This window comes from Podarcis erhardii (assembly GCF_964252035.2).
Source record: "Podarcis erhardii genome assembly, chromosome: 14".
Lineage (NCBI taxonomy): Eukaryota > Metazoa > Chordata > Lepidosauria > Squamata > Lacertidae > Podarcis > Podarcis erhardii.
Window position 1 is genome coordinate 11,142,189 of NC_138503.1, and position 24,219 is coordinate 11,166,407.

Here is a 24,219-nt window from a genome sequence, read left to right on the forward strand (position 1 = left end):
GTACAAAAGCCATATAGCAGTAGCACCAATATTACTTTCAGCCTACTATGGAGCTGTAGAACAGAAGTCTCACCCCTCTCCCTATATAAGGCACTCATCTCTTTCTTAAACCAGGCAAATATTGTACTTTAAGTTGTCTGCCAATGTCACTGATTAATGCTGATAAATTTTTTACAGTGATTTGGAGGATAAGTTATAGGAGGCGATGGCAACCCTAAACCACCCAAATCAGGTGAGAGTTCTAAAACTCAACCTGGGGGTTGATAATATGATATTTGTGACTCTGAATAAATGTAAGGATTCCCCTTCAGCACTCATCTTGTCAGATGCAGAGAAAGCATTCACTAGCGTACACTGGCCCTTTGCAGACACAAGTGCATAGAAGGCCTTTGGGTTATGTTGGGAAATGTTAATTTGGGTAGAACTTTACTGTTTGGTACCCACATTGCGAGTGATGATTTAAAGAGCGCTCTCTTCCTTTGCTTTAGAGATGTAGACTGGGCAAAACTTCCTTCTTCCATGTCTTATTTTTAAATCTCTGCTTAGAGTCACTGGCTTGTGCAATCTGTATGAACCATTGCATCAAGAGGATGTATGTTGGATGAGAGGAGCACAAGATTTTCTTACATGTAGATGACATGCTACTTTCAGAAAGCATGATACCTGCCCAAACCACATGGATAATGTGGATTGCTCTTGAGTTATAGCATTAACTGGTCTAAATCAGAACTCAAGACCTTAAACAAAATCCTACCCTGAAGCCTCTATGATTCCTGGCAATTTTATTTGCATCCTACAGCCTTAACATACTGAGAAATTGAAAGGTAAAAGTGGAAAGAATAGTTGTGTAAGCAAGGTTAGACCTTGACAGGTGGACACAACTGTCTCTGGGACAAGGTCAACGTAGTCAAAATAAATGTTTTGCCTAGTCTTATTTCTGTTCAGAGAGGCAGTCCTTTATATACATTTCACAGTGATATTTGAAGCCTCTCAGTGCTTTATTTCATACATTTCTTTGGGGCTCTTTCCCCTCCATGATTATCCTCGGGGGGGGGGGTGTGCAGTTAACCAATTGAAGAAGGGCTTTTGCATTCCTTGAACTGGAGCTTACCACAGGGCCAGTGTGTTGGTGGACACTCAAAGGTGTCAAAAATGGGTACCACCTAATCTTTTGCCACTAGCAGCCCTAATGTGGCCCTGCCTTTTGGGATGGGATACTCTCAGCTCTAAATGCATCCAGGAGGATGGTATCCCACTATCCATTCTGGCTGCAGGAGAGGTTTTGGGATAGATTACCGCAGAAGTTTTCTTTTCATCCCTATCACCATGTGAAGCAGACATTTAGTTGGAAATACAGGGCTGGCAGTGGGGCTGATTATGTCAAGCCAGCTAATTGGCCAGAATCTCATCAAATGGGAGAGATCAATATAAACTTCCAGTATCTGCCAACTAGCAGTGCAGTAAATTGTAACGTTGCTTGACTTCTCTCATTGTATTTGAATATTCTGATATCTGTAGGATCTGGTTCCCTCAGTCCATCACCCGAAACCTGCAATTTATGTTAAGCTATGTTGGTTAAGACCAGCATTTGATGTGCAGAGGTTGAGATAGGTGTGGCACAGGGCGGGGAGGTTTTATGGTGAGCAATATGGAAATTTTATGGACCACAACAACTTCCTCCACCCTCCCCTGTAGCCAAGGTTGATGTTGCACCGAGTACTTGGGTGGGCAAAGCTGAATCAGATCAGCTCCACCCAGCCCACCCATCCATATAAGCTCCCTCATCTATATAAGAATGTCACAGATGAGCAAGATCTTGCTATGAATTGGCCTGGCATTTGAAAGCAATATCACCTTGCCATAGATGCCGCAACCCAGATACCTGTGAGATACATATAGGGCTGGCAGAAGAGACAGTTTGTAGTCATCTACACCTTCCCATACCTATGTCCAGTTGCTGTACCTGTAGGCCTCCCTGCCCTACAACCACAGACCTCCACTGCAACAAGGCTATAGGAAAGCAGAAACCAAACGTTGCTTTAGCAACAAACTTAAGTTTGAGCCCCGTATGAGAGCAGCAGATTTGAGTCGGTTGGCCCAGTTGCAAACTCTTCAGAGACAACCACGTGCCTTTTCAGTTAAAAGGTTTCAGCCCACTCTAGCAGGCTTTTTGTCTGATGGAGCAGGGGAGGCTCGGGTTGTACTGGGGCTTCTGGGATTGAGTCCTCTGAGTATCACAATGACATGTCCTCTGGATGGAAGAGCATTGGCTAGGTTTGTGGAAGTGCTTCCATGGCCTTGTATGCAATTACATCTGACTGATTACTCTACCTTACCCCCTGAAGAAAGGGAATCTGACCCTTCTACTACCTCTACCCAGGTACATCCCTGAATACCCAGAACCCTGAATAAAGAGCCTCCCAAAAGAAATGCCTCCAACACTGGCACCCGTTCCGTAATCATCCATTATGTATTCTGAGTATGTGTCCATGAATGGCTTCACTCCACCTTCTACCGTTAAGCTGGGTTAAGTCCATGCCTCCCCTTTTGGTTGTTTCTGCCTCTCACCCAGGAACCAGACTGATGAGACACAGGGGATTGGTGCCCTCATCCTTTGTGGCTTCTTTGGTGGTACTGCTACTGATGGTGGGCCTGCTATTCTTTTAAGCCCTTGTCCCAAGAAGCTAATGCACATCAGGAGCTTCTGTACTGCAGCTCCCATCAGTTCCATCCACCACGCATGAATAATGGCATGGGATGATCAGCTTTGTAGTTCAGCAACATCTAGGTGGCCAAATGTTTCCCTTACCTGAACTAGAGGCTTCTAGGGAACAAGGCACTGGAATCAATTTTACCCCAGTATGTTGTCTTTTCCCCTCAGTATTAAGCCTTGAGAAACAAGCATAGTATGGAGGGGAGCGAAGCAGCAGCACACACAAAACAAGAGGTTCCCACTGTCAGCTGAATCTGTAGTCATGAAATCTGTTCCTATGTTCAGAGTCTTATGTGTAAGAATGTAGAACAGCCTTGCATTTAGGCCCAACCTGATAGTCATAGGAAAGCACTCACTGGCAGCAAAAGACCTAAAAGAAAAAGACTTAGGCCATTGTCTGCCTTAATATTAATTCAATCTAATTTTTATATGAAACTTCTTGAGTAGTTATTAGGAAGAGAACCTCCCCCCCCCCATGTTAATGCTTCCTTATTAGATCTTATATCAGCATTGTTCCTGGGTCTCCTTTCCTTTTCCCTATTCAGGGCTGGAAGAATGCAGCACTTGATTAGAAAAGCCATGCAGCTGTTAAACTGTTTTGATTGCAAGGGAGTGGGGGTGGGACTAACGCTGGAGTTGTATATTTTGAGCTGTGAATCCTGGCCCTCAAAAAATATGTTCTAAGAATACACAGTACAGGCTGTTACAAAATACACATGCAACAATAACCTCCCCTCAGGAGAGGCTTGCAACTGGGATAACTCTCTGGGATAACGGGTGAAACTAGGTCAGAGCTGTGCGAATATACCATGGGAGATCAGCCTGCACATTCTGTGACTCCAGATAATGCTATATTTCATGCAATTATCTCCTTTTAAATACTGTTTCATGTACTCTTGTGTGTCTGTGTGTTTACAATCTGGATTTTAGGGTTTTGGGTTGCAAATCACACCGTGTCCTCTTTGGAGTAAAATTGTTGCAATAAACAAATGCTATAAATAAGTATAAACAGTGCTTTTTCCTAGGAGGACGCAGGGGTACTCATACCCCTAAACATTTTGTGAATCTAAGTTTGGCCTCATTGTGGGGCAGTATTTCAATATGAGTAGGAAAATGAGAGTACCCCCTAAACATTATTATTATTTTTTTAGAAAAAAAAGCACTGAGTATACATTCACGAAATGTATGAGTCGTTGACCACTGGTTAAATGATACTTACCGGTATGTAAAGGACTCCCTGGTCTGTTAGTTTGATGTTTATGCACATTAGTATTCTGTTCTCAGTATGTTTACCTGACAGCAGCTCCATTGACTCCTGGGACAGTCAAGTAGATATGCTTAAAGTTTCTACCATATATGGGTTAACATTTTAGCCATATATAGCTAAATATAGACCACAGAAAGACTAACTTTCACCTAATCAAGAAAGTAAAAGTTGTTCTTAGAATCAAATAGATAAAATTTCTGTGGGAATATTTTACCACCTGCTTAAAAACTGGATCTGTAATACAGTTCCAGTAAAACATACTGTACTGAAAACACTCTATCCTGGGATATGAGCTTAAGCTGTGCTGACTTTGAACTTGTGTATGTTTACTGATAGTCTAAAGTTACAGAATTTAAAATAGACCTTCTCAAGTTTCATTAGTTGTAGCTGATCACTCTGTCGGGGACTCAACATGTCTGATGACCTGATTACAAAACATAGGTATTTTACCAAAGCTGAGCTCACAACCAGTGCCTTCCAATATCCTTTTCTGCCCATGGAACTTCTTTATGAAATCCACCTCAATTTCCAAGTACTGCCGAGGTAGTATATTGTCAAATTGTTGCCCTTTGTTTTAAATGTTGTAATATTTTTCATAGTGCTTTGTTTTAATGGAAAGTTTTTAAAAACACTCTTTCGGCAAGTGCCTGATTGGGCGGGTATCTGCATGAATCTCTAATAACTCCATTGTATAACTGCTAGCAAAAGACAGAAGCATTGGGCAAGTTCTAGCTTTACTCATTTGCAAACTATTTTATATTCTGAATTATTTTGAACCAGAATAATCGCCAAACCTGACAAAATCCCAATATGTAAACATTGCAAAGTATGTGAATTTGTTTAGTCAGTTGGACTATGGTAGTTGCCTTTGGACTATAAATCTCTGTAAGATCCCACTGCCTTGATCATAATTGTGACAATGCTTATGCTACCTTTTTGTATTAGAATGTCCTGCTGCTGTTTGTACTGGCAGGTGGAAAAAATACTTTCTTTTTATGACTATAATTGGCATGTTTGATTGAAATTTAGAAAATCACAGGCTGTTGGAATAATCAATAGTTATTTTACAAGTCCTGTTGAATTGTTGAGACCTGTTTGTGATTTAGATCTTGCTAAATAGAAATGTCAATTTTAGTATCTTATAGTGTGCATGGTATCTTGGACAATGCTTGACTTACTGTAATGGGAACCAACGGGGTGTTAGCTGAGAATGTTATGTGTTGTTGAGGTATATAGCAACTCCTTGTTTTGGGTATCATCCTATTTTGAACACCAGCTTTAATTTTTTTATGTTGCATGAGGGCCCCTACAGACTGGTATTTTTTGACGGGTGTATTCTGCAACATGTCATTGATGCAATAATAGTGCATTAGTGGTAGTTTTATACTATGCTGTTCATACATCATTCCACTTGATTATTTCTGCAATACTTCCTCAATATTCCTGCATTATTGCTATCTGGAGGGCCACTCTTGCATTGTAGTGCAACAGAAGCAGGACACACACACACACCCGGAAAAAAACAACAGTGGTATGGAAAATTGGAGGATTTCACCAGTTGAAAACAAAGCAGTATGACCACCCCAAAACTTTTGTAGGCACAGTCAGTATTTAAAATGGCATTGTCTCCCAGCCACCCCAATATTACCCTGAACACAAATAATCATGAAGACACAATTCAAAGGGTTTGGGGGGGCAGGTGGACTTGGTTCATCCCTCTCTCTTCCCCCCACAAAGTCACTCAAAAGGGAAATGGATTTGTCCAATTGTACCAGGATATTTTATTTTCTGTACCTTGATGTTATGGAAGCTGCTTGCTTTTGACATTAATGAATTACATGGTGTTGTAAAAATGGGCAAAACATATATTTTTGTCTCATTTTGTCTCACAGTTGCTAGGGGAGGCACCAGCTCCTTTCTAAACTCCTTCAGTCCAAACTTGTTCTACATAAATGGTAGATCAAAAATTGGAAGGCCACTTCCTATGTTCTAGTTGTGGGTTTCCATACAGCCAATGAATTCCTTGCTTACCATTCAGAGATTCTGTCCGTTTAAAAACTTCACTAGTTATAGGGTCAGTCTTGATGATACCCATGGATCCTTTCCAGATCTTTGATCCTGTATTTGTGAGTTAAGAATCTATAAGATGAAACCTGCTGAAGCAGTCAAACTAGTTCCTTTGTTAAGGTAATGGCCTTAGCAGCTCAGCTAAGTACCTGTCCTTAGCATCTTAAAGAGCTAGCCCACCTAACCTAGCTGGGTGTCACATCTTCCTAGGATGAAGAATAATAGCCAAAGGCTTGTCTTGATCTGCGTGGAACCCAAAGCTGTAGCTCCTGGGTTCTTGGAAACCTAATAGGGAGGCAATATCTGTTGAAATGTTAATGTTGTGAGCTCTTCCATTGTATGCTCAGGTTGTATATATGTGTAAATAAAACCATATATCCTAAAGAAACCTCAGTCTTCATTGACTAGTCCAAGGAAACAGAACACTAGACAGGCACAAGCAAATTTGAAGTCTTTTGCTGCTCTGGTCTCCTTTCTGACTTTCCTCTTCCCTGAAACTAAATTCTAGAACATCTCTTGAACAAAGTTTCAACCTTCAGCTATAGGTTTCAGTAAACTTACCTCAGTTGTTGAGTAACTATTCAAATGCCTGAGTTTCTAAAACCTGAACTACTGTTTTGGGTTTCCTCCTTGTTGCTCAATGTTTTCTAAAGATGCAAGTCTTTAAAAAACATTTCCTTATATAAGTTAAATGGAAATAGGGTTGTTGGGTTTTTTTTTTTTTGCTATTTACTCTGCTTGACCTTTGGTAATTCAGCTAAAGTGGGTGGTAGATGGGTTTGTTCTTTGCTGTAACTAAACCATTGTGAAACATAAACTTACATTTTAAACGTTGTAATCTTTAAAAATGCTCGGACACAGTACCACTGAAGCAGAATGCAAATGAGGCCTGCAGTTTTTCACAATGGGGAGTTCTGTGATAGAAGCATAAAACAAGGGAATTTGTTACATTATGCATCTGCTGGAATCAAGTAAGTGTAATTTATGAAGAGCACTGCCAGCTGCTGCTTTATCTACTGAGAGTTGGTGAATTTTAATTCTTTATACTAGTTTAGACTGGACTTGTGCTGTAACAATGCATATTTTGTGTGCTCCTTGTAAATCTTGCTTGGCACAAGAGGTGTCCATTATTCGAAGCTGCCCTTAAAAAATTCTTCTGTAATATAGGGGTGGAAGTTCTTCAAAACTTATCCAAAAGTAATTTTTTTAAGCTTATGTACTGATTCTTGCTCAGTGAATATTAATTATTTAGTCTAATGCTTTCTGTCCGCCCCCCCTAGACTTAGCATGGAACTAGGGATGGTGAAGAAATTAGATTTTATTTACATTTTAATGAGAAACTATCTAATTTTCACTTCTCAAACCAACACACAAATCAAAACACTGGTGTCTTTTGAGATTTGAATTTATCTGAATTTTGCAAAGTAATTATTCAATAAAACAATATGTACAATACTGTAATGCACATACAGGCAACCCCCCCCCCATTTCTTTATGTTCAATATGTGCGTGACCGCACATTGTGCCAAACCTGGAAGTGACCTGAAAACATCACAAAAATATCACAAAAAGAGGTGGGACGGAATGGGTTGTTTGCAGGCTTTTTCAGTTGTGTTTCAATTATACATGATTACACTGACATTTTTGTATCCCGCCCTGGGATCTTTTGATGAAGAAAAAAGACAGATTGTAAACAAACTGATACAAATACAAATCTCCAGTCCGTGGAATTAATGCTTCTGTAAAACTTAGTAGTATTTCTTGGGCCTAGGTTTTAAACAGTGTAACTTGCTGCACTTTGATAGTTCTTTAAATTTATAAAACTTTACTCAAAAACAGGGTGGATTTGATTTAAATCAAATCAATTAAAATCATGATTTAAATCGCTAGCCAGTAAGACTTGATTTAAATCACTGGTCAGTAAGACTTGATTTCAACCTTTTTTTTTTACAGAAAGATTCATTCTTGCTGGTATAATCTTAATATTTACAACCAGATGGTTTCATTTTTGGAATAATAAATTTTCAGAGTAGTTTTTACAGTTATATCGAACATCACTGATTTGGTTATACTATTAGAAATACATAGACAGATACCGGTAATTATGAAATTATTGTGAGGTTTAATAAGTTAACTGTTTATATTTGGACAACTTTTCTGTAGTATTTTATTGGAAGGAGAAAAATAATCATTTCCTTACTAACAATTTAAACAATTTATTTAACTAAAGCAATAACATAGCATATGTATCCATGTTTGTTAACTGATGTGCTTAAACTTTAAAAAAACACAACTTAGCACACATGAAAAACTTAAAACAAATCCTTATTTCCTGATGCATAGCCTTTGGACTATAATGTAACCTAAATAGAAAACTTTCTTTAGAAAGATTTTTCTTCCCAAAGCATTTTGTTTTAATAATCCGATTTAATTTTTTTAAAAATCCAATTTAAATTTAAAAAATCCAATTTACCGTGAATAAAAAAATCTGATTTTTTTGATTTTTAAAAAATCATTTATTTTTACCCACTCTGCTCAAAAAGTAGACTTGAACAAGGAAAAAGTTAACATTGAAGGGGTTCATTAAGAAAAGTGAGATTGGTTTCTAAAGCAAAACTTTCCCTCATGAAATGGTAAGATGACATAAAATCCAAGAGTATCATAGTCACACATTCCATGCCTCTCAAATGTAAGAAGCAAAGGCAGTTTTCAGGAGAAGTTATAAAATTGTGCTTGTTTTTCAAACTTGCCATGTGTTACTAAAATAAATTTTGCTGTTCCTGGCTAGAAGGGGTTGGGTTTTTTGCCACTTCAGTTTAATCCAGCAAAATATAGTAATTTTTTTGAGGGATCAGAAATACCAGGTTTCAGTAAAAGTTCTTCAAGGAAACCTTTTGAAGTTTATACTTCTTTGAAAGATTTTTAGGAACAAAAGATTTTAAAACATTCATAATAAAAATCATCGTAAACGAGTGGGGGCTGAGCAGCAGACTATTTGCTGTGCTGAGTGCTCCTGTTCAGAGTCTCAAAAATGCTATTCCACACCCCGCCATGTTCCTTTTAATTTTATTCATTAGTCAGCATTTTGTACCAACTGATTGGGTTTGGTCTTGTTGACCTATTTTGGCTTTCTCCATTTTGGGATCTTTTTAAAGAGGTATTTGTGTTTTCTCTTTGGTGTCAATGAGCAGCTCTCGTCTGTCCCCAAGAAGAATTTATAATAACCTCTTAGTATATACCAGGAAATGACCTATCCAGGTGATGAGATTTTAAAAAAATTTACATTTCTATATCTTTGTGTCCCTTCCTCCTTTTCTTCCCATTCCTACTTGTCACCTGGTTGTCATGCCCCTCCTTTCAATCTCTCAGTTTAATGTCAATGAGTTTGGGCTACCGTAATATGTGAATTCTACTTCTCTCCACCTTAGTTTTCCCTCCCATTAGTTCCCATCTGCACACCTTAGCATTATTCAGAATATTCTGATAGCCACTGTTGTGCATATGCAAGCATGAGAAGACTGAAAACTTAGATGGCAGAAACGATATTGTGGGAACTATTTCATACAGCTGTACAAATTTCATTTTTGACATTGGCCCTGTATACTTCCCTGTCAGTCCAGTGGAAAGGCTGCTTCTGTGTAGCCAATCAGCACTGGAATACAGAAAGTTGCTTGGCCTTTGTTGGAACTAGTGGCAAAATTTAGAAGGACATTTAGAATACAATTTCTGATTTTGTGATGTGCAAAAAGAGTGTTATGTTGCAGGTTGATGATGCAGTTTGTATACTATAATTTTAAAAAGAATTAAAAATATGATTGAATTTTGTCAAAGTAAAGTGTTTGTATGTAACAAAGAAATAGATTTTGAACTTTTGTGCATATTGGTATTCTTATATAAGTGGATGTTTTGGTCTCTCTTAGACACTCTGGACGAATACTTCGAATATGAAGCAGAGGAATTCCTCGTCAACTTAGCCTTGCTGATTACTGAAGGTAGAACACCAGAATATTCTGTGAAGGGTAGGACCGAAGGCTTCCACTGCCCGCCAGCGCAATCAAGTCAGCCCGTAACAACTAAACATGAATGCAGTGACAAATTGGCCCAGGTATAATGATCAATAGACTCTTCTACAGTTTAAAGTTGTTCTTCCAATAAATTAAATTGCAAATGGTATATATTACTGTGTGTGTTGTATTTAACGCCTTAAAAAGACCACCTATATAGTACAATGACACTTTGCTTAAATCTTATCAGTATTTGTCATTCAATAAAATGCTAGAATCCCTAGTTTTCTTAAAGCACAATAGTCAAATATTGGTTGGTGTTCTGATAAGATTTATCTGTTTAAACCACTGGTGGGACTTGTAGATGATGCATGCTATGCAGAATCAGTGTATAGTAGCTCCCCCAACTTGCAGGAGATAAATTTAGAATAGAACATTCTAATTTGCATCTTTTGATTAGGGAATAAACTGTTCTAATGTCCTAACGTTCAAATAGTTAAGAGGCCGTAGAATATCAGAAACTGAAAGAGTACCAAAAATCAAATATACAGTGGAGATATACAATGGCCATGTTGTTGAGCAAATAGGACTGTATTCCTAATGCTTTTGAGTTCAGCGCTTATCATTTATTGGATCTGAGCTAGTTTAATCACTTTTTAAAAACTTAAGCAAGTCATTGAATTTAGAAAGCTATAGCGTTTGATTCTGGCCATGTTACTCTCTTGGGTACCGTTGGCCATAGAAACTTGCATGCTTTAATCAAGGATGAAGTGGAAACTGGATGAATTGGAAATAGCTCAAGAAGAGCTTTGCTAAGCTGTGTCACCTTTTCAAAAACGCATAATAAACTTTGTATCTTACAGAAGTGTGTCTTGTACATAAGAAGCAGATTTAAGTCTAATATACTGCTTTCTCATATTTTTTTCAAGTGTCGTCAAGCTAGGCGCACTAGGTCCGAGGTTACGTTGTTGTGGAAGAACAATATTCCGATCATGATAGAAGTTATGCTACTTCCAGACTGTTGTTATAGTGATGAAGGGTCTACTACAGAAGGAAATGACTTAAATGATCCTGCAATCAAGCAAGATGCATTGTTACTAGAAAGGTGGATTTTGGAGCCAGTTCCACGACAGTAAGTTTATATATGAGGGTTGGGGAAATACATAGCAGTTGGCACAGAATCTTAAGTCTACAACAGGCTAGTGTGTATGTTTTCATTTATTGGGTTTGGGCATTAGTTACATTTTGTCAGATTGTTTCTTTTGTACAAGGAAAATATTAAATTGAAGTTGATTTTTACTTTTCTGTAATTTTACATACTCATTGACTTTGCAAATAGTGCATTCCAGCTTTGTGTGCTAATGGATTGTGAGTAATTAGAATAGATTTCAGTGAATTCACAAGGCGCTCTATTCTTGATGACACTGAAAGGGTGTGCTTAATTTCTTACCTTAGTTTTTAATGATATATTTTGTAGGTACAGTAGAAATTGGAAAGCAGGCTTGATTTTGCTACTCATTGCTATTGGCTTTTAATAATTCTGATTCCTTGTGCAGCTCTAGCAAGATGCAAAATAATCCCTTTATGAAGGGAATCATTGTAGCAAAAGTGTGTATGGGAGGGTATTTTTACTCTCTTTTTGGATAATCTAATCAAAGCCAAACTAATGCTTTGCTTTCTTTTCTATACAATGTTTTTAATAAACAGATGTTTGTTTATATTTTATGTATTTTTAGAAGTGGTGATCGATTTATTGAAGAGAAGACCCTCCTGTTGGCTGTCCGCTCTTTTGTGTTCTTTTCTCAGTTAAGTGCTTGGCTGAGTGTATCACATGGAGCAGTCCCTCGTAATATACTCTACAGGTAGGCCTTAATGAGACATTACCTCTCACTTAGCAGACATCTGGTGACTAGAGAGAAGCAATGATTTTTCCAGTTGTGTTTCTCTGTATGACCTAGTTTGGGATAAAATTGAGGTTTTTTATTTAAAGAAAATATATGTCTGCTGAGATCTGAGAAACCCTCCCCCCACAACTATATTGGATTGTGTATAAAGAATTGGTTGGCATTTTAAATCCCATATGTTTTCTAATTTTTCAGAGTAAGTGCGGCACATGTGGATCTTCAGTGGACATTTTCCCAGACCCCAACTGAGCATTTTTTCCCTGTTCCCAACGTTTCTCACAACGTGGCCTTGAAAGTCAGTGTCCAGTCTTTGCCTAGACAATCTAACTATCCAGTCCTGACCTGCAGTATTCACACCAACCTTGGATTTTATGAGAAGGGGATAGAAGATCATAATGTACATCAGCACTGTGATTCCATCAAGGCAGAGCAATGCACTGTGCCCACCTCACAGCGTGCTTGTGGCAGAATAATGAGGACTGAAGGTTTGCTTGGTGTGAGAAAAGGCCCTGAGTTTAGTACAGCTGTTAAAAATATGAAACTTTACCCACCAACTGGGCCTGTGTCTGACTTTGGGGCATCGGAGTCTAAAGTTCAGTGCTACACGGCTTCTGTTGACAGCAAGAGGTTACCGCAGGAATCGTCAGAGAGAGCGTTAAAATCAATTTGTTTAGCTGACTCCCACGTACATAATGGCTACTCTTCCCGCCAGACATTAGGAGAGTCTATTCCTTTGATAGGCTGCTTACTCCAAGAGCGGCATGAAGTTATAGCAAGAATTGCCCAACATCTGATTCACTGTGATCCAGCAACGTCACCCACCATAGGGCGGCCATTCAACACAAATGATGCAGGTTTGGTTAACTCGAAAGTTGCACGTTGTGCGTACGAAGAGGAGGGCTTGCAGAAGAAAGGAAGAGAATTGTTCTCTTCTTCTACTGCTAACTCAGAACTTCCTTCATCAGAAAATAGCAATGTTGGAAAACCTCGAATAATACCAGAAACACCATTGTCTGATGCCTATGTTCCATTGAACCAGTGCTCTCGCCAAACTGTAGAGGAAACTAACCCTCTGATAAGCTCCTTACTTCAAGAGCGGCAGGAGGTCATAGCAAGGATTGCCCAACACCTGATTCACTGTGATCCACCCGTGTCTCATGTTAGTCATCCAGTGTTTAATGTCCATGAAATTAGTTCAGTTAATCCAAAGACTTTTCACACTTCCTGTGAAGAGGACGGCCCACTGAAGAAAGGAAAGGGAATATTTTCGGATTCCTTCTCTAGTTCAAAATTGACTTTCTTGGAAGACAACCAAAAAACAAGAGGTAAAACACCAGCAACCCCTTTGAATTCATTTAGATATGATGTTGAAATGAAGTTATCTCCAAAATCCCAAGCAAGAAGAAAACTCCTGCTAGCAGAGCCTAATGAAGTAGTCCAAAACACATTTCAGCCGTCTCCTGTCAATAGAAATAAAAGTCCATTAACTTATACAAACCAATCATGTAGCAAAGAAGATTATAAATCTGAGCTGGCAGATAAATTAGAATCTGTGATTTCTGGTTGTTCCCATAAATCTCAAGTAGTAAAGAAAGGTATTGCCAAGCAATGTTCTGATTTCAGTAGCACTGATGAAGTAGTTTGTACAGATAAACATAAGGACAAAACAATCACTAGCGAAAACAACATCCCAGACTGTTCAAATCCACCGTGGGATCAGTCCAAAATACCTGAAAATATAAAAGTGACTGTAACACAGGCACCTGATAGTTTGCACAGAAATGAACTTAAGCGCTTAAACAAAGACTCTAAACAACCAAATATTTGTGAACAAAGCTCCCAACTGACTAGTATTGAAAATTATTTACATAGAGATCATGAAAGTTTCAAATGCAAGAATAAACAAGACAAAGTGAAAAATGAACACGATGAGAATGAAGACCCAACAGACTATGAAGTTCAAAAACGTTCTCAGAAGAAGCTGGTTGAAGAAGGCTCAGTGGCTTTGTTTGAACAAAAGAAGAATGCAGAGATGCTGGTGGGTGTTAGTTAACTTGCATGTTTTGGCATGTTTTTGTTTTTGCTTTTTTAAACGTATCCGACTACTCATACATTTAATTTCTGTCATACTTGGCCCCACTATAAAGTGCTGAAGTTTACACTTTCAATGTTTTGTGGGTCAACTGAAATCCTTATAGTTGACAGTACTTCAGTCAAAAGCTGTACCCTTGCATGTGATGTTGAATGTCTGTAGATTCTTTATAATCTTTGCTAATAATGCACTTATGTACCAAAAATCTGATTGCCCGCTGTGGCTTATTCTATTTAGAAGATTATCTATTTTTCCAAAACATTATGTTGCTATAAAACAGAAGCTGTTTTAATTCCCAAGGGAAAGCACCTTGATTCCATTGTATCCCTTAATTTTGATATGGCTACCCTAGCATCAATGCTCCATAATGCATGCTTGATTCTACAAATAAACAATGCCTGTTTGTGCTGTAGTGCAAGTAAAAAATAAGTCAGCATGCAGTATCTACTTTGATTGGAATGTAAGTGAGCTGCTCTGTGAACTGTAATTTGACAATTTAGCTGTTTGAACTGAGCTGTAATCTTAAAATGAGCTGCTGAAGGCACATCCGCAAAGGAGCTTTCTTAGGCTTTCAGTCTGGTTCTTTAGTTCTAAATCAGAAACATGGAGATAGGCTCTTCAGTCTGGTTCTTTAGTTCTAAATCAGAAACATGGAGATAGGCTCCAACTTGCTGTTGGAGAATCACTTAATGCAGGCATCCCCAACCTGCAGCCCTCCAGATGTTTTGGCCTACAACTCCCATGATCCCTAGCTAACATGACCAGTGGTCAGGGATGATGGGAATTGTAGTCCAAAACATCTGGAGGGCCAAAGGTTTGGGATGCCTGCCTTAATGGGATTTCTATTGGTGTTGTACTGTAGATGCTACCTGCATTGAATTGCCATTGCTCCCGACATATGACATTTGCCGTATGTCTGTAGCCCTGACATATGGAGAACCAGCATGGAGTAAGTTCCACTTGTCACTTCCTTACGAATTTTGGAAGCTCAGTATACTTAGGATGAGACATTGTCCCTGAGAAATCACCTGTGCAAATACAATTTAAAATGTGCAAGAGAACTGAACTTGATAGGTTTCCTATTTATAACTGATTGTTTTTCCTCTGTGGACAGCGCACAACACCACTCAAACATGTGTTGCATAGGAACAATTTTCACCATTTGGTTGGGACTTCTGCGAAGGCTTTCCATCCTCGAACTGGATTGCCTCTACTTTCAAGTCCTGTAAGTTGCCGTTACATAGTTTTGTTATGTTTCATAATAATATTTTAAAAACACAGGAGGTGCTGTATTTTAGATACTTTGCCTGCAAATTATTTTTACTCCTTGTTAAGGCATTTACCTATTAAAATATTTATACGTAGAAACAAAGCAATAAGTTAGAAAAAGCTAGCCTCAGTTGGTGGGTGGGAGATAACAATTATAGTCGTCTCTTTTATAGCTTCAGAGTGCAAATGAAAGCATGGTGAAATGACCAAAAAAGGATCATAATTTAGACTGCATAATTTTAGCTCACATGGACTGCTGCTGCTGCTTCATAAACCACCTTTCTCCCTGACAGGGACTCATGACAGCTTACAGATAAAAGAAGAACAGCTAAACACACAGGGGGAAAATTGTTAAAAAACAATTATATATCTATATATTGTATATTTATAACCTATTAAAAACATAGACAATTACAACAAAGATAGCATGGCACCCATCCTATCATTTAAAACGGTCAGTTCCCAAAAGCCTGTTGGAGCAAGAAGGTCTTCACTTTCTGGTGAAAGGACATCAGGAAGGAAGCCTGTTTTAACTTCCCTAGGGAGAGGGTTCCAAAGTCTGGGAGGAGCGACTTAGAAGAAACTCATAGACCCTAGTTCTGATCCAGAGATAGCACTACCAAAAAAAAGCATCTTCCCACAAAATGAATTGTCAATGCAATCAGCTTAGATAGCATTGATTGCCTGCTGGGAAAGGAGAAAACTTGAATGGGTCGCTTTCCTCCCATACAAATTACTGTCAGTGACAGTTTCATGGTAACTTGTTGAACAAAATGCACACAACATTGGGTCATTGTGTGTATGTAATCCCAGACACTGGATGTAGGAGATATTCCCTTTTATTCTTTTTTTGCATGCTACTTTTATGCTTAAACAGGATCTCCTCCAAAAAGATAAGCTTCACACAGATAATACTTCTTGTTCAGCATTATTAATAATACCTATACCATGAGGTCCCAGGGTGGGTTACAACAATTCAAAAGCAAAATATTAAAAAACGGTTACAATAGATCAAAGTCAAGAAAATTGGAGCTCTCTATTGCACATTTAGGGCTGTTGTTAGCTTAACTCTATATATAATTTTAGATTTAACTACATAATGTTAGATTTAGATTGCACTCTGATGTGGAAATACATTTGTGTTCGAATTTGCACGTACTGCTTACGTGCGTTGTTGACAATTAATTTAAATTGAGAGAGCCTATCTGCATCACAGATGGCTATCTGCCATATCAAATGATTTAACTCAAAAAGCAAGCCAATAAATATTATTCAAACTACTGATTAGATAGTAGTGATTCGTCACCCATACCCCTGTGGACTACTTGAATATTAATAAAGGTGTTGGAGGACCACTTAAATTATTTTTCTGTCTGCTGCAGCGATTGTAACACACTGTGCTATAAGGCAGTATTGTTTTTAATTGCATTTTCACAAACATGACGCAGAATGTTTTACAACCATTAACCTGAATGAAGTTCACAGACCACTGGTGCTCCACATTGGCACAAGTTGGGAACCCCTGTTACAGAGTTCCTTTTCAGTTCTAATGCCTGGGACAAATGTACCAGCTGGCCAATGGTGGGAGGCTGGATACACTCTGCTTTCATTATATCCATTTGCTTCCATTATGCCCCTAAAACATTTTAAAATGTTTGATACCAAGATTTCAAGCTCTGTTAAGGTCTTGTGGTCAAAACCTAAGTTTGTTTTTCTCCCCAATCTCCTTCCTTTGAGGTTCCTGAAAGAAAAACACGATCGGGATGCTTTGATTTAGATACATCATTATTACAATTGAAATGTTTGTCCTCCAAAAGGTTTGTCCTCCAAATGTTTGTCCTCCAAAAACCTTTTACAAAAAGGTTTATAATATTTGTATGTTTTTACAATGTAATCTGTAACTGTGGGTGTGCATGAGAGAGTATTATGAAGAAAGCACAAATGTGCATCTTCAACAAGATCTCCTCAGACTCAGCTAATAAATATTATTATTATTATTATTATTATTATTATTATTATTATTAATTTTATGCATACAGTAACTAGCGCTGCAACCTTCTAGTTGATTTAAAATCTAGCTGGTTTAAAAACCAACTGAATAAAAAGGTAACCCTGATTAACTGAGCAAGACATGAAATTCTTTTTAGAAAAAAACTTCTAAAAGGTACAGATGTATTTATTTCAACAATATAAAGGTAAAGGTAAAGGTACCCCTGCCCGTACGGGCCAGTCTTGACAGACTCTAGGGTTGTGCGCTCATCTCACTCTAGAGGCCGGGAGCCAGCACTGTCCGCAGACACTTCTGGGTCACGTGGCCAGCGTGACAAGCTGCATCTGGCGAGCCAGTGCAGCACACGGAACGCCGTTTACCTTCCCGCTGGTAAGCGGTCCCTATGTATCTACTTGCACCCGGGGGTGCTTTTGAACTGCTGGGTTGGCAGGTGCTGGGACCGAACGACGGGAGCGCACCCCGCCGCGGGGATTCGAACCGCCGACCATGCGATCAGCAAGTCCTAGGCGCTGAGGTTTTACCCGCAGCGCCACCCGCGTCCCGGTTTCAACAATATATACAGTGATGCCCCGCAAGACGAATGCCTTGCAAGACGAAAAACTCGCTAGACGAAAGAGTTTTCCGTTTTTTGAGGTGCTTCGCAAGACGAATTTCCCTATGGGCTTGCTTCGCAAGACGAAACGTCTTGCGAGTTCTTGCGAGTTTGTTTCCTTTTTCTTAAAGCCGCTAAGCCGTTAATAGCCGCTAAGCCGCTAAGCCGCTAAGCCGCTAATGGGCTTGCTTCGCAAGACGAAAAAACCGCAAGACGAAGAGACTCGCGGAATGGATTAATTTCGTCTTGCGAGGCACCACTGTATACAACTTAATCACGATCACTTAGTGTATAGTTACTTAGTTACACCTATTTAATTTCTTGGCAAAATGGTGCATTTCCCAGATTCAACAATACGACCTGGGTATCTTGTCATTGTTTCAACTGGCAGGCTAAGACAAGTTTGTGCCTTACTTGTGTTGCTGAATGCACACAGGCTTTCTGTGGAATGCTGATGAATCCAAACATTTGGGAACTTCCCAATGATTGCACAGAAAGATGCCTAGATGATATATGCTAGACTGTTACCTTGTGCAATGTCAAACTAGCAATTTTTCAAATCTGTGGAAGCAGAATATATGAAAAGTGTGTGTCAAACTGACATTTTAAAGAGTAGCTTTAATTGGTGTTTATACATTCTGAAATGTACGTTAGTTTAACTTCAAAGCATAAGACAGTGGAGGGGGCTGATCTGTAGTCCTCTAGGTCAGTGTTTCCCAACCTTGTGCCTCCAGCTGTTTTTGAACTACAACTCCCATCATCCCCGACTAGCAAGACCAGTGGCAAGGGATGATGGGAATTGTAGTCCAAAAAACAGCTGGAGGCACAAGGTTGGGAAACACTGCTCTAGGTATTGTTGAAGTACAGTTTCCACCAGCCCCCAGCTAGCATAGCCTGTAGCAAGGGATGATGGGAGTTGTAGTCCAGCAATATCTGGAAAGCCACATGTTGGTCACTCCTGGCATACGTAGTTCAAACTTGGCAGCTTTAATGCAAAATGTCTGTGTGCATATACCGTATTTTTCCATGCATCACACGACCCCATGTATAAGACGGCCCCTATTTTGGGAGCCCTCAACAGTTGCTGAGCTTATTTTGTAAGTTTGCCGAGCTGTTGAGCAGCTTTTCGACGATCTGGCTGACGGAACTGGTGCCGTAATACACTGCATACTGGCACTCACCAAATACTCTTCCTAAGCCAGGAAGAGCGGGTAAGCAGCCTCCTCTCAGACATTTCCCTGCTACCGTCGCAGCACCAGCCCTCGCTTACTTAGTATATTAACCTATTTGTAAGACGGCCCTCAATTTATCACAAAAAAATTCAGAAAAAAGATCGTCTTATACATGGAAAAATACGGTAACTGTGGAGGATATAAGTAGTGACTCTTGGTTTATTTTTTTAAAAAAACTTTTTAAATAGCCCACGAGGGTGTATAAGGAGAGAGAGTGATCCAGATGTTCACGAGAAACCATTTCTGAGTTCCAGTGCACCACCTGTAACAAGTCTTAGCCTCCTTGGAAACTTTGAGGTATGTACATGCTCCTAAAATACTCTACTTCTTGCAATTGATGTATTGATACGCTACTACATGGGTAGGCAAACTAAGGCCTGAGGGCCAGAACTGGCCTATTCGCCTTCTAAATCCGGCCTGCGGGCGGTCCGGGAATCAGCATGTTTTTACATGAGTAGAATGTGTCCTTTTATTTAAAATGTGCCTCTGGGTTATTTGTGGGGCATAGGAATTCGTTCTCCCCCCCCCAAAAAAAATATAGTCCGGCCCCCAAAAAGGTCTGAGGGACAGTGGACCGGCCCCTTGCTGAAAAAGTTTGCTGACCCCTGCACCACTACGATATGCCCAGTGTGATTCTCAGCACACTTAGTGCCTGTTCTTTTCATTTTCTGGTGCCAGGTGCAAATGGCTGTGTACAGACTTTTTAATTAAGGATAAATGGGGTGGTGGTGGGGGTTGTTTTTTTGCAGATTTTTTAAAAAATATTGATAAATATAATGTTATGAATAGATAAGTACAGAAATATTTGTACAGCCATCTCAAAAGTTGCATACAATAAGCACAGGTGCTCCTGTTGACATGCATGCTGAAAACCGCGCCAGAAGAGGGGCATGGCAGGGGCTCTGCATCTCAAACAGATGAATATCTTTTATTTAGCCTAGCTGGAGTCATTATTTCATAGGAATTTTCTTTTAAATGTATACAAAGTGTACATTTCAAAACATTTTTCCAGACCCAGGTCCATTGGGGGGGGGTGTATATGTTGCTAGGCATATCAGCATTCCACTTTGAATGATACCTGAGCTGGTTCTAGTTCTGTAATTATTTTATATATTTGTCTTAAGGTTCCTTTTGACTGGTCACTTCCTGAAGTTAAAATTTCAAATCTTGTGCTTCCTCAATAGTACAAAATCTTCTTAATTGGTGGTGGTGGTTATTTACATTTGTATACCATTGTTCATCTGAAGATCCCAAGATGGTATTTTGTGCTGCATCTACAGCCTGCTGCTGCCCCATTTCATAGATTACTTGATGGTATAATTTGCCTAAAGTTTATTTCATCATTTATCCTAATTTGCTTTGTCTATTTGCTTCCCATTCTGACATGTCTCCTAAAAGGGTGGTTTTTTTTTTTTTTACATTCCCTGTTGTAGTAAACTGTGCTTTGAGATTATAGACCTGGGCTATGTTTACTTTTGATCCCCACCCCCATAGAATCATAGAATCATAGAGTTGGAAGAGACCACAAGGGCCATCGAGTCCAACCCCCTGCCAAGCAGGAAACACCATCAGAGCACTCCTGACATAGAATCATAGAATCATGATGTATATATCTTGTGTGAGAGGATTTGCATTAATAATTTTAGGACCCCTTTTTCGTGTTAGGCCAAAGCATATATAAATAAACCAGATTTTCTGGTGACTTAAGCATAGAAACATTATTATAGTATTTTATTTTGGGGAAAGCCATTTCTCTCCATATTTTCTGTTGGTAGTTTGTGATGTAACTCAAGATCTTTTATCTGCCCAAATAAATTTAAGCAGAAGTTCTTGCCATTTTTTGATTAGGTTCAGCTATAACGTCATGGTTAAAAATAAAAACAAGACCTGGGGCATAATACTCATTTTTAATAGCCAAAATTCTGCCAAACCCTGTTAAATTCAGTATCTTTAAGCCAAGTTGAACAATTCTGGGTTTTACAGAATCAGTATTATATTGTCTGCCAACCCCCCCAGAGCCAATGGTTGTGCAGGGGGAAAACCCCATTACACAGGCAGAAGTCCTTGAGCAGAGCTTATACTGAAAGGGCTGGTTAGAGGAATCCGGCCCGATATGTGTAAATTAAAAAACCCACTGACTTAAGTCAATTTAAACCAGGCATTTCAAATCTCTACTCCAGTCAGTGTGCTTTGCATGGCAGCTTGGGGTTAACTAGGTTTGTGATAACATTTGCCACATCGGGACTACAGTGGTACCTCGGGTTAAGAACTTAATTTGTTCTGGAGGTCCGTTCTTAACATGAAACTGTTCTTAACCTGAGGTACCACTTTAGCTAATGGGGCCTCCCGCTGCCGCCACACCGCCGGAGCACAATTTCTGTTCTCATCCTGAAGCAAAGTTCTTAACCTGAGGTGCTATTTCTGGGTTAGAGGAGTCTGTAACCTGAAGCGTCTGTAACCTGAGGTACCACTGTACAGCTCAGTGGTGAAGTGTTTGGTTTGCATGCAGAAGACCCCAGGTTGAAATCCTTCATCCCTAGTTAAAAGCATCCAATGGCAGGTGATGTGAAAATGTCCATCAGAGGTGCTGCCTGTTGGTGTAGACCATACTGTTCTAGATGGGCAAGTAATCTGACCTGATAGCGGGCGTCTTCCTTGTCATCCGTTTGTACACTTCATAGGTAGCTTTTTTCAACTGAGTTTTTTCCATTCTTCCAGGAGTCTGTTCTGAACTATCGTTTGGATCCCCTGGGCATTGTAGATGGCTTCACAGCTGAAGTGGGAGCAAGTGGGGTCTTTTGTCCAACGCACATGACTCTTCCGGTTGAAGTTTCATTCTACAGCGTTTCTGATGACAATGCACCCTCTCCATATATGGTAAGCATTTGAACGTTACAGTTAGCTATGGAAATACATTTACATGTCTGAACTAAATCTTGAAACATTTGTAAAGGTGGTTGGGTTGCCTTGGATCCAAAGTATACTACTGTTGCATGCACAGAACCACAGCTTTGGTAGCAGTTCATTGCCAAAGGTCTCTAGTCCCTGCTGTCTTCTCTGCACACTTTTACTTTTTGAACTTTTAATGGCTGGGTTTTCCTGCAATAAACACGAGACTGCAACCTAGCTCTTGCCTAGTAACCACTTCTATTCATTCTTGTGTGGAATCGCAGCAGTTTAAATGCAAATGCATGATTACAGCTGTTGACACTCCCTATGTATCTCAGCATTTATACAGAAAATAAAAACCTGTTGTAACTCATTTTGGCTGATAGGGAATGATTATGGCAACAGAAACTATTGGATTATGCAGAAACGGCGAAGTTTACTGGAAGAATAAGAAATCGGGATGACAAAGTTTTTAATCTAGAGTGGAAATCATTTATTGAATATTTACAAAAATATTGTGAACAGATTAAGACATTAGCAGGATTAATGTAAAAATGTGCAGTGATATGAAACAACTATTGATTATATGTGATAAATAATACATGAATTTGATTTGGAAATGCAGTAAAAATATTGTAAACATAAGAAACTGTAGAAACAGGGAAAGGAGAGTCTAAATATGATAAATGTAATAATTTGATTTTTAAGAGCTTTTTGCTTGTAAAATAAAAATTACAAATAATTTTTTAAAAGGTAGGAAATTAATATAATTCTTTTATCAGCACACAGGGATGAGTTCAGCCTCTAGGTGTTAGTATCCTTGTGTACTGATTTCTGACTCATGCCTCTACCCAGGAAAACCTGGGACTTCAGCTTGGTATGGCTAAACAGTATTTATTCAAGTTAACAAACAACATCTGCATTAACAAAAGACTGGCAACGTAGACAAAATGCAAAGCTGTCTGCTTCTTCAATGGGTGTAGATGTGCTAGTGGCCTTTCCCATGATTAATTCAAGAATGAAGTCAGTGAGGTGGCATGCTGTCAAAATTAAAAAAAAATTTGTCCAGTAGCACCGTTTAGACCAACTAAGTTTGTTCTGGTATAAGTATAAGCTTTCGTGTGCTTGCACATTTCTTCAGATACGTGTGCATGTACATGAAAGCTTATACCAGAACAAACTTAGTTGGTCTATAAGGTGCTACTGGACATTTATTTATTTATTTATTTAGACTGCGTCAGACCAACACAGCTACCTACCTGAATCTAGTGGCATGCTGTGTGTTTGTTCCACAAAGGTGCAAAAACTTTAGCACAGTTAACATGAACACAATGGCAAGGTGTCAGTAGTTAATGACTGCAGCCAATCGTTGGTGGCAGTAAATTTATATTCCAATCAGATTGTGGCTGCAAAGAGCCTCCTGTAGTTCATTTTGGCCTTGCAGCGTCAGCCAATCAATCAGAGCCCAGTAGCTGGTTTGGCTTACAAACGTCACATCCTAGAACTGATCTCATCCAGGTAGGATGAACTTGCTTGTTCATAATTTCAGCCAAAAGGAGTTGTAAAATATTTATTGTAAAGGTTAGCAAATCTGTCCTTCAGCAGAACTATAGCACCGAATTAGCTTTTGCTAATAATTCGCTATCGACCAATATGTAGTTTATTGTGCTAGTTTTTACCCTAACAGGAATGTATATTCCCCAGGGATCTCACCTCTTGTGCGGCCATTTAGAATGTGTAAACTTAGCTGCCTCGAAAATTTGAAAAGGCAGGTGCCGGCATAGTTTGAATAATGGTCCTTAGATAGCCTTGGGGTCTGGTGGGCTTCTGGGCTAGACATCTTGGGAAACCCGATTTTGCACTTGTATTTGGTTGCTAAACTGGAGTCATCTGGTCCTAGCCTTGCGTTTAGATCACCCACCAGCAGGAGCTTTGCCCCTGGATAATCTGAAATCAGCAACTTAATAAAGGTTTCAAATCTTTTGCACTTGCTATCAGTGTCAATATTTAAGCTAGTTGGAGGAATATAAACATTTATAAATAACACTTTAGATCTTCCCTATGATATAAGTAAGGCCATTGCTAGTTGGTCTAGGGAGGGCAGCTCATTTAGACATTGGGAAATCAAGATGCATCTTGAATTAGCTTTTAAATCTTCACAAGGAAGAAAGTGACCCCT

The 24,219-nt window shown here is 39.2% G+C and overlaps 1 protein-coding gene across 1 annotated transcript in view; it reads left to right on the forward strand.

Annotated features, from left to right (window-relative positions):
• ATOSA (atos homolog A) overlaps positions 1-24,219 on the forward strand; it is a 48,728-nt gene that overhangs the window by 19,225 nt on the left and 5,284 nt on the right. Inside the window, exons 2-9 of the mRNA XM_081838810.1 lie at positions 9,968-10,152; positions 10,981-11,183; positions 11,788-11,913; positions 12,151-13,993; positions 15,162-15,272; positions 17,054-17,133; positions 19,340-19,448; positions 21,870-22,028. Of these exons, the coding sequence (XP_081694936.1) occupies positions 9,968-10,152; positions 10,981-11,183; positions 11,788-11,913; positions 12,151-13,993; positions 15,162-15,272; positions 17,054-17,133; positions 19,340-19,448; positions 21,870-22,028 (2,816 nt within the window). The remainder of the gene's footprint in view (positions 1-9,967; positions 10,153-10,980; positions 11,184-11,787; positions 11,914-12,150; positions 13,994-15,161; positions 15,273-17,053; positions 17,134-19,339; positions 19,449-21,869; positions 22,029-24,219) is intronic.